Source organism: Suillus fuscotomentosus, assembly GCF_016647785.1.
Source record: "Suillus fuscotomentosus strain FC203 chromosome Unknown F5891scaffold_40, whole genome shotgun sequence".
NCBI classification, from domain to species: Eukaryota; Fungi; Basidiomycota; class Agaricomycetes; order Boletales; family Suillaceae; genus Suillus; species Suillus fuscotomentosus.
The window spans coordinates 143,234-154,573 of record NW_024539552.1 but is presented as its reverse complement, the minus strand read 5'-3'; the positions used below and the strand labels follow the sequence as shown (position 1 = coordinate 154,573).

The window sequence follows — 11,340 nt, the reverse complement described above, 5'->3', positions numbered from 1 at the left end:
GTACCATCTTCTACCAATATATCCTTTATCTCTTTCTTCACTTGTGCATCCAGGCGTGTAAACATGCAGATTATTCTCCTTGGATTTTGATATCACCTTCATGATGGAGGCTGAGTTGTTGGGTGTTTTGTGGGTGGTACCACCCCATGCACTACCCATGAATTGTGTGAACTGATGTTTCAGATGATGGTATATGGGGATGTTTGGTGCCAAGTCAGCGAGTTGATCCCAGGTTCCATGTACCCCTTTGGCTGCAAACCAATTCTGGATGAAGGATAATCGGCAATGTACTATGATGATGATGCTGTAACACAATATCTTCTGAAAATTGATGTTTTGCTTGCAGTTTTTATCGACTCCAACTGAGTGACCATCATGGCCAGAGATATTGATGAGAATGTTGTCCTGCATCACATTACTACATGTCTTGATAAGTATGGCTTTAGAAGAAATTAAATTACTTACACAAACTGAGGAGTCCAGTTTTTCTTGAGGTTTTGGATAAAGTGAAGAAACTCCGTCGTGTAATTCTTGCATCCTGCACCTGCAAACATCATTGTGAGAGTCCCAAGGAATATTTCTACCCATCCAAAATCTCCTAATGAAACAGCGAGATCAAGCTTGTAAAAAATGAGAAGGTCGCAGTTCAAAAGAATGATATTTCATAGGACACTGTCTTGGCTGTCCACTGATTGACCTGTGATTTGATCCAGTGCATGTGACAAGATATACTTGTGGTAAATCTCCATTGCAAAAGCTTTCATCTCCTCAGGACTATGCCTAGCTTCAGCAAGACTCGAAAGACTCATCCCACATATGGTCTCCCAATAGAGCGTAATGTGCCTCACAAGTACTTGAGTTGCAAATGAGACTAGGGTGTGGTAGTCTGGATATTCTGTGCCAAGCCTTACTCTGCCGAGCAAGGAGATATAGTACTGGAGACCTCCACTCTCCTCTATCGATCCTTGGTGCACATGAAGAATCGCCCAAATCTGGTTAAGCTGGACGTGAAAGAAGCCAGGAGCGAGCTGAAAATTTTCCATGCAGTTCAGTGAGCCAAGGTCATCTGAGTGTAACAGTTGAGCACTTCAAATTCAGTGCATTGGTGGACTGGTCATTGATACAAGGGATGGCTTGGTTGTCAAGGTCATCCACGTCAAAGAAAAGCTGTTCCATGTAAGCATTCCGTGCGATATTTATGTTCCCATCAGTCATGGATTCATTAGTTGTTGTTGTTCACAACACATATTCCTGAGTTTTTGATTGTGGAGGTGGTGGTCGATATGAATGGTGCTTCAAAATTAAAGACATATCGAGATACTCAAATCCAGGATGATTCTCGATTAGAATCTTGACGATATCAATGATCAGGTGTTCTGTCATGTCATGCATATGCGCCTGTGTGGGTCGGATATCGTCCTGAAAATGTGATCGTCTCAGATTTGGTACGGTTTTCGAGTATGGGACGAAGTTGTAAATCCTCCATGGTCGCATTACGCAATGGATATAAGATTACTGTTGTACCCGACTGGACTTTTGGAGGGGCAAAGGCACACTGCTCGACATGAATTGATGTAGAGACTTGTATATTGTCCCACCCTATCATGTGTGGTCCTCGTGTGATTATCTTTGCACAGTTGAATCTGGCCCTCAGCCATGATGGTGTGCGAGTTGTGTAGAGTGTCGTACCCAGGACAGAGTCCACAGTGTGCAAGTAGATCCATATATTTTTGAGACGAACCCATGCTGAACAGACAAAGTCCATTCATGATTTGGAAGATGAGATTATTTTGTGAGTGGATGTTGGAAATCTGCGATTCAATCACAGTACAGTACTGTTCATGTGTCAATTTCTTTCTTTCTTTTGGTTGAGACACATACTGTCTCGATATTCTGATTCTTGTTCTCCTTTGCAGCCCGTGCTGTACACATAGCAGACATAAGAATCTGGCGTAACCATGGTGTAGTCTCTTGTAACAGTTCTGTTAAAGAATGGTTAAGATCAAATGTGAGCAAGAGTTCTGGAGTCACATCTTTCGACAACATCTGAAAAATAGATTTGGCGTTCTCCATCTCAGTGCTAACCTCATCAGTAACTAGCACAATAGCACATTGTCGCAAAATAGCACGGAGCTGTTGTTCTCCTCGCTCATTGGCATCTAACACATTCAGAAGCTGTGCGAGTGCATTACTTCGGAAAAATGCATCCCTCCAAGTGGCCATGCCAGGATTTTCCGAGATGGTGTATAACAGGAGGTCCATGACCATCATCCGCATGCTGCAGAGTATTTTTAGCAAGGAGGTAATCTCGTCCTCCTTGCTGAGGCTACAAGGGTCCACTGTCCATGCTAAAAATTCAGGCGGCAGGGCATACTGCAGCAGGGGTAGTGCTGCCATGGTCCAGTTCAGTCCAGTTCAGAGGGTCCTGGATGAGAACCGAGAACCGGACCACAGAGAATGGTTCTCTGTGGTCCGGTTCAGTTTTTTTCTGGTCCAAACTCAAACCGAACCCAAAAATTTTCAGTGATGAGCGCGAAAAAAACATCATTGAAATACTAGTTTACACATTGAGTAGCTACTCCAATGACATGGCTACATACCCCTCTCTGCCTCTGTAGCCGCTGATCCAAGAGCTAACTGATTTGATCTATACAAATGGTGAGAATGAAATAAAACACAATAACAACCAATGCTTACTGTCGATGGTAGTAGGGAATATGAACACCTGCACATCTCGAGTGAGAGACAGCAGGTGAGAGACAGAGGGTGAGAGACAAAGGGTGAGAGACAGTGGGCGAGAGCAGCCAGCCAGCGTGTGAGACAGTGAGCGAGAGACAGTGGGTGAATGAGACATGGCAAGCCAGCCAGCAAGAACAGCAAGCGAGTGAGAGGGGATGCAGTGAGGTGGCGGGCATCAACATAGGCGCAGGTGGCGTGGCGTGTGATGGGTTGTGCGCTGGTAGCAATGGCATGAGATTGAGCACCAGTCCCTGAGTCAAAGAGGTAGCAGGAGGATGCTGAAGGTAGTGAGAGGGCTCCAAAGGTAGCGAGAGGGTGCCAAAGGAAGTAAGAGGCTACTGGGAGTTAGGTTGGCATGAAAGGTGAACCATGGCTAAAATTCGAATGAGGACTGACACACTCACAGACTGCGAATGATGGGCAACGACTTAGATCAGCATGACTCGAGCTCAAACAAGGATAGAATTAGTACTCACAATCAAGGTCACGTCATTCATGGCGAAGAGAGCATTGAATGTGAAGAACTGGCTGATTGCAGTGTCACCTGAGCCGAAGGGTATTGGGAACTACATTGAAGGCAGGAAATTGAAAAGAGACTGAAGGTGCTTGTTCAGAAGCATGCACTGAGTATGATGTGTGCCTTGACAGATTCTGCCAGTAGTAGTTGGTTGAACATTGAGTCAGCGGCACATTGTGACAGCAAGTCATGTGAGAGTTTGATTGATTAGTACTTACCTTTAAAAAGGCTAAAGGTAGCCTGGTTAACCAATAGTGCAAATCCCAAAGACAACAGTTTGATGTGGAGACCAAAGTTGTCACAGTCGAAGTTGAAGTCGATAACGGTTCGGAATGGTTTGGCAAGGCCGAACCAGATGGCTGTTTCAAGTGGATCGCAAGCTTGCGAGCATTGACACACTGAAACATGGCCTTTGTAAGCGGTCACGTGAAGATTCTCCCCTCTGTGTGCTTCAACGTAAGTATTGCACACGTCCGAACACACAGAGTCAAAAGGACTCGATTCGAGAATCAACACCTCATTCCCTCTTCGCCTCTGCACTCATCTCTATTTGTGCGTCGCTCTCTCTTTTTTGTCCAACTCACCCACAACAGCACAAATCATCTTTTCTATCAGCCTCATGTCTACCCAGAATACCTCAGCTGGTACTCCTGCCATTTCCAATACAACTTCTTCGGCTACAACAGGCAATCAATCTTCAGTCCCTGTCCCCACGACCATGACTCATGATCAAATCATCGCTGAAAATGCACGTCGACTGACAGACAATTTAATCTTACAATCACGCAGAGATGCAGGAGACCTAAATGTCCCAGCAGACGAGCTCATGATACCTGTTCCCCCACAGCCTTCAGGCACGGCTCTACAACAATGGATATCCGCTTTCACCCAACTTTCACCCACATCGCAGACTCAAGGATCTGCGGTCCTAGATTCGATCATTCCCAAAGCAGCTTCTAGACCTAACGTTGCTTCTGTAGCGAAGGTTCTTTTTGATACAGCCAAGGAGCTTCCTACCAGCTCCGGTGTCGATTCCACTTACAGTTTCGGCATCCATAGCTTTGTTCAAGACCTGCTCAATGTGGGCCAATACTGTCCACTCACTCTTTTCACCAATGCTAACACCGAGCGTCTTCATAGGGAAGGCTACACTCTCAAAAGAACCAAAATTAACGTTAACGGCATTTCACACCACCTCCTTGACCTATTGCAATTCGCCAACGAGCTTGATCTCGACCCCCTCTCCTGGCAAGAGGCATATCAGCGTTATCTCACTTGGATCAAAGACATCAGTGACCCTCTCTCACACACGCGTTGGTACAACCACTTCGTCACTTTGTCCAAGGACGAAGCTATACGTAAGAATTTTCGCACTATCATTGAATTTGATGTTGAAACACGGCAAAACTATGCCCTCCGTCCACATCAACATTGTGAGCGAGAGTGGAGAGACCGCTTGCAGATGAAGAAGTATGAGACTATGCAAGATGTTTTCTTTCGCCAACAGGAGTCTTCCTTTCGTCCTGCTCCTGATCATTCAATTCACACTGCTCGTTATGAGCCTTACAACAAATGACAAGACAAGAAACCTGCAGACGCGGATCCAAGTTCCTTTTGAGACACCAAATCCATCAAATCACCTGATCCCATGTGCATTATCTGTGGTCGTTCCGGACACCACTTCTCAGCGTACTCTGAAGAGACTTCGTCGAAAGGAACACAAACATTCTCGAAGTATCTCGCAGGCAACCTCTGCAGAAAGTCTAATGGTTCACAGCTCTGTGTCACCTTCAACCTTAACAACCCACGACGCCCATGCAAATGAGAACATGCAGAGCAACACCTATGCTCTTTCTGCGGACGAATAGAGCACAGTGCTCTGTCACGCCTCTGCATCTGAGCTTCCCATCAAAGATTCTTTCTTGCTCTGTACACTAGACGATTCCTGCGACTCTTCTCACTTTGCACCTCCGCATGTGTATCTTGATCATTTGCAACATGCTCCATTGCCATATGACAACAATTTCGACTACTCATATATTAACACGCCATATTCTGCTGATGGCTTCAACTCCCTTCTTGAGTGCACCAATCTCACGCAATGATCCCCCGAGCTTACTTACAAGCTACGCAATGGTTTCTCCATTGGACATAATCTCACTCTGCTCAGCAGTACTTACATGCCCAACAACCTTCCAGGTGCCAAAATGTTCAAAGAGTTATGCGACAAGTACGTTGTAGGGATTCATTTCTGGTTGGGCTTGTAGAGACTGTTTTTACCTTACCTTATGTTGGCACTTTTGTAGCTTACATAATCAAGCAATCTTTTCACCAGTTACCAGTATGAGTCTGAGTGCTCAGTAGTTTTCTATGATATTTCCTCTCCTCTGAGCCTTGAGCCTGGTCCAGAAACCCTTTAGGGTCGAATAGCAGCTAGGTTCTGCAAGACCCAACATATTGTTCAGACTCACCATCTGAATTGTTGTACCTTCAACGTCACCGAAGAGCTCAACAAGGGCAGATTCTCTGGTCCTTTCACGCATCAAGAACTCTTCGCCAAGATCGGGCATTTTTGCTCGTCTCTGCTGCAGGTCGTCGTCAAGAAGGGCATTGACAGTGCTCCAGACAAACACAGAGTTTGTTGACATCTATCTTACGCAGGATCTATGGGTCACTCAGTCAATGATGAGATAGATGCAGCTGACTACCCCACTGAATGGGGCAATGCTTCGGAATTTGCTGATATTGTACATCACATCTTGTACTTCTGTGTCTGGACGCACTTTGCTATGATTTTACGTGTCGTCCTGCACACACGTTGTAGAGACTCGTGTGTCTCATGGTCTGATATGACAGCTTTACACTAGGAAGTACATAGCATGAACTTGTAGTGTCACTCTGTGCGCTACCCGCAGCTATCTCTATATGAGGCGCAGCTTTCCCGCGCAATGCGCGCCATGCGCGCACCATTCCCGCGCTTCACGATGTATGCGCGCGCCCTATAGCGCCAGCCATTCAGATGCATCCATCCACTGTCCACCAAGCTCCCTAGTACGTATATTTCCATTTCCTTTATTAGCATAGTTCCACCTTTATTTTTATCATAGTTTCTCACTCATATATATTTTTACATACCTACTCGGTAGCGCTTCGGCTCCGCATGACCGCGCTTAGGCGCGCTATATAAGCGCCAGCAGTACATACTACACTTTACCTTACTTTTACCTCCCAATTACTAGTTATCACTTACTTACTACTTAGCAGAATATAGTAGAACTCTATCTGTTTACACCTCGCATCTCTCTTCTCTTATCTAGTATCATATCATCACTTAAGTCTAACCTCTCTGTTGTTTCTGCATACGCACGCGCGCTTTCCCGCGCTTCACGCTAATACACGTGCGTGTTCCCGCGCCTTGCGCGCACCTGCGCTTTCTCGCGCTTCGCTTCAGCGCGTACCTGTAGATCTTCGCTGCACTCGCTTCCCCTATAGGGTCGAACGCACTTGCCATCTCAAGTATCGCAGACTAGGCAACGCATGACCTACAACATTTATAGATACAGCTAGGAGCTATCTTTGTTCCTGGCAGTATTGTTGTTTCTACAACGTAATTCATCGTTTGAAGGCACACACACGTACAATCATGCGCGTCATCCCACGCACTCTGCTTCCATTATAATATGCACATCCTCATCATTCATCTGCAGATTTGCACCGCCCCTCCTGGCGCTCAATTTGCCACTCTAGACATTGAAGCTGCATATCGCGACATCCCTTGCGCTCCAGAACATAAATGCTACATCATCGTTTACCACGACAGTAAACTATACATTGATCATAATATACCTTTCGGCTTAGCGTCAGCTTCAGGTCTCCAAGGAGAGGTTGCAGATGCTACAGTTCAAATCTGGTGTGCACTTGACGTCAAGCCCTCAAAGAAATGGGTCGACGATGTCGCCATATTTCGATTTCCCTCTCCCAATGGTCCCTTTCTCGCCATCTCCAATAATATAAAATACAGATACAATTACAATCTGCCTCATGCGAAATCTCTCATTGCAATTGCCAAGGTTCCATGGCACAAAGACAAGGGCCAACCCTTTCTAGATACGGGTGTATATCTAGGTTTTCTATGGGACGTACCTGCGAAGACTGTAATCCTGGTCAAGCGCAAATGTGTCAAGTACATCGCCCGCTTATCAGAGTTCCTCATCCTCCATCAAGACTCTCAGGTCTCCAAATGGGAGCTTCAGCATATCACTGGCTTCCTCAATCACGCTTCATTCATCATCCCTCACAGTCATTTGTACCTCTCTAATCTATACTCAGACATGTCAGATTACAGCACTAAAGAGTTCGCCCCGCGCTACATGAACAAATCCACCATCTCAGATCTCAAATGGTGGCTCAAAATGATCACTGGCTCTCAATCACCTCTAGACTTATCTCCGCGCACTCCCACCAGAGACTATGGCATTTGGGTAGATGCTTCTACCAGTACAGGCATAGGCATCCTCTGGAATCAATGTTGGGCCTTCTGGTGTACTGTCGAAGACTGGCGAGGTCCATCACAGGACATCGGTTGGTTGGAAGCGACGGCTATTGAGCTCGCTATCCGCCTTGTTTACATCAAGGGCATACACGACGCAGACATCCTGATTCGAAGCGATAATCAGGGTGTCATCGCGGCCTTTCAAAAAGGGTGTTGCTCTAATTTTATGATCAACCTAGCCATTCGTCGTTTGGAAGAACTCCTACGAGAATCCTGTCTTTCCATCACCCTCGTGTATGCTCATACATCAACTAACCTCGCAGGATCCCATATCCCTGAGGTATTTTACCCTCTGTCGCCTCACAGTCTCTTGCTACCTCCCTCTCTCCCTCCTACCATTGCGCCTTACTTCACTGATGAATGAGAGTGACCTCTATTGTCGAGTAATGCAAGGTGTCGATGTTGACGCCGCTGCCAATGCCTTCTGGGCAGCTCATCCTCTGTCTTCCATCCATCAATCTGTCTCACTCTCTTTACAACAATCCAGAGCACGCACAGCTCACACTCCGAGGCTCAGCTCTTCCATCGCTCCTTCCCAACATTGCCCCATTGTTCTTGCCAGGGATCGTCTTCTTCTCTGGACCACTCCATCAGGCACTGGACTGGCAGACTGCACTTGAGCAGAAGTACCCAGACTCGTCTCTTTTTCGCTTATTTCAAGTACGCCCTCTCGCATCGCTATTCTCTCCCCATTTCATCTCTCTCACTCAGGTTATGATATGTTCTCTTGACACAGACACACGTAGTAACTATGGTGCTGGCCTCCTATGATACATGCAATTCTGCGACTCCATCTCCATCTCCGAGGCTGAATGCATGCCCATGGCAGAGGCCTTGCTGTCTCAATTCATGGCAGCCTTCGCAGGTACCACTTTGGCCAAAACTCTCAACAACTGGCTTGCTGGCCTTCAATTCTGGCACGTAATCAACGGTGCACAATGGCAGGGAGCCCAGCTACTGCATCACACCCATCGTGGCTTCTCCAAGATGGTGCCTTCCTCATTGCGTAGAGCCAAATGTCCTCCTATCACCATAGATGCCTTATGCATCCTATTCGATAATCTCGATCTTACACTCCTGTTTGATGCAGGCTGTCTGTGCAGTAGCTCTCATTGCATTCTGGTGCTGCTGCCAGGTACACATCTCTTTCTCTCCCTCTACATCAGTTCCCTTAACTCCTTCTATCGCAGGCTGGGGGAATTGGTAATTCCCAGCATTAACGTCTTTGACCCTTCGAAGCACATCTCCCAATCGGTCACGCTGATATCATCCTTCGAGGTGCTGGACAAGCACAATTCACAGGCTGCAGTCTTCCATATCCCCTGGACTAAGACCACCATGGAACAAGGCACAGACATTTCTCTTACCTCACAAGACCATCACACCTGTCCTCTGTGCGCCCTAGAACTACATCTGCTCATCAACAGTGGCATCCCAGAGGGTGCACCTCTGTTTGCTTATCTCACAGACTCGGGATGGTCACCCATGATGAGGCCAGCCTTCCTCACTCACTGCAATGAGATCTGGATGTCGCAGGGCTTTCCTAACATGCCTGGTCATGCCTTCTGCATCGGAGGCGCTACAGAATTGTTGCTTCAAGGCGTTCATCCCGACATTGTCTCCACCCAGGGGAGATGGTCGTTGGACACTTTCCTAGAATATTGGTGTCGCATTGATACTATCTTGCCATTGTTCATCACCTCCTCTGCCAATACTCAGCAGCTGGCTGATATTGATCAGGTCATGGACTCCTTCACTCAATGTCATCACTTGTCTCGCACCGCCCCATCATCTTAATCATCACCACGTACTCTTTCCTTTATCTATGTTACAGGCTTCGCATACATTGTATCTTGTCCAATCTCACCCTTTTCCTTGCTCATCTAATCGTTTGCTTTAAGTGTGTGGGTTGGGTCCTGTCAGGACCCACTCTCAGTTGTGAGTTACACTCTGAGATGGTCTGAATGTGTGTTTTTCCTGATGGACCATTGTATTGGTCTGTACACGTCTCTTTCCGAACACACTCTGAAGGTCTGATCCACTCGGTCCCAAATCTCTCAACAGCCAAGCTTCTCCTTGCTGCTCCCTGGGATCACATACGTAGTCCAGTCACTGGCCCCCCTCCCACACACAAAACGAATCATTTTTATATCATCTTCACTTTGATTCGTTACTAAACCTCATCTTGATTCGCAGAAACCTAGTCTAAGTTCTCTACACTCTCCGGACCATCTCCAGCATCAAATATTAAGATCTAAAGTTCTTTACACTCTTCGGACCACCTCCGGTATCAAAGATTAAGCTTATCTAAGACTTTTCCTCAATCTGAATATTTGATCACTCTCATCTTCCTCTGACCATGCATTTCATACAAAGGATGGGACCGTTTGGGCAGACCTAGAACCGAGAACCATTTTCCGGTCTGGTTCTGGCTGGTGTGAGAACTGTGGACCGAACCGCGGAGAACTGGACCAAAAGTCTGGTTCGAACCATGGTTCTGGACCAGGACCGTGGCAGCACTAAGCGGGGGAGTATAATATGGAGCAAATGGTATCATTTGAAGTATCCTATTTCAATTTTAGTGATGCAGCGCAAATGCGAGAAAGATGTGGTACTCTATGCAGTGCGCGAACAAAAGTTTCTGAGTGATTGATAGTCGACAGTAACTATGTAGCACTATTACTTCGACCGGCACGACCGGCATCTGCTAAATTGAAACTCAGTGCATCGCCTGCCAAATCTCTCCAAGATCGACCAGCCTGGCTACACGCCCAAATGTCCATAGCCTTATGCTGACATCGGACGAAAATTGTTTCACACACATAAGCATGTGGTAAAAGCAAGGTTTGAACGACCGTTTATTAAGATTAGGAAAAAATGCTCAATGGTGGTTGATTTACCGTGTTTATGGGACCAAAATTTCTGAGGTTGGATTGAGGTCAGGCTGAGCACTATGGCCACCCTGGACAGGTGGTGGTAGTGCAGTGTGCAATACACCAAGAGTTCCTCTCGACCTCTACTTTTTTTCCCTCTCGAAAAGCACTTTTTTTTGATCCAAAAACCTTGAAACGTCCAAACGTGAACAGAGCGCTTGTCTGTTTGTCTTCATATATTAGCCTAACAGTTAGTTATTTGTACCCAGTGAAAAACCTTGAAACGTCCGAACATGAATGGAGCGCTTGTCTGTTTGTCTTCAGCGTATTGGCCTAACAGTTGGTTATTCGTGCTTAGTGAAAAACCTTGCAACATCTGAACGTGAACGGAGCACTCGTCTGTTTGTCAAAATCCGGTCCTAGATTCCTAGCAATATATCTACGATAAACGACAGATTTATTTATACAACGGTAGTGGTTATATTGTAGAATTTGAGAAGACGAGGCAGTGAGTAGGGAGACACGAAATGACTTCAAACTGACATAGCAATGGATGTGAACGTGGTGCGAAACAAATTAGTGGACAAGGTAAAGCATAGGGAGACACAAGGCGACTGCAAGCTGACGGTACGATGAATCCTAGAACATGTGAACGTGAT

General features: G+C 46.3%; 3 protein-coding genes across 3 annotated transcripts; all 3 read right to left on the bottom strand.

Moving 5' to 3' along the window:
• Positions 1-461: 461 nt before the first annotated feature.
• Positions 462-662, bottom strand: F5891DRAFT_955809 (uncharacterized protein; the record flags this gene model as incomplete). The annotated part of the gene is made up of 1 exon (XM_041375362.1): positions 462-662. A coding segment is annotated over one exon (201 nt), but the record flags the coding sequence as incomplete, so codon positions are not given.
• F5891DRAFT_955742 (uncharacterized protein) lies at positions 663-1,043 on the bottom strand (the record flags this gene model as incomplete). Its single annotated transcript, XM_041375355.1, has 1 exon — positions 663-1,043. The coding sequence occupies one exon, from the start codon at positions 1,041-1,043 to the stop codon at positions 663-665; it is 381 nt and encodes a 126-aa protein (XP_041223869.1).
• A 1,590-nt stretch (positions 1,044-2,633) lies between these two features.
• On the bottom strand, positions 2,634-2,854 carry F5891DRAFT_1190962 (uncharacterized protein; the record flags this gene model as incomplete). Its single annotated transcript, XM_041367387.1, has 2 exons — positions 2,634-2,647; positions 2,698-2,854. 2 exons carry the CDS (start codon positions 2,852-2,854, stop codon positions 2,634-2,636), a joined length of 171 nt encoding a protein of 56 aa, XP_041223868.1.
• Positions 2,855-11,340: the final 8,486 nt, after the last annotated feature.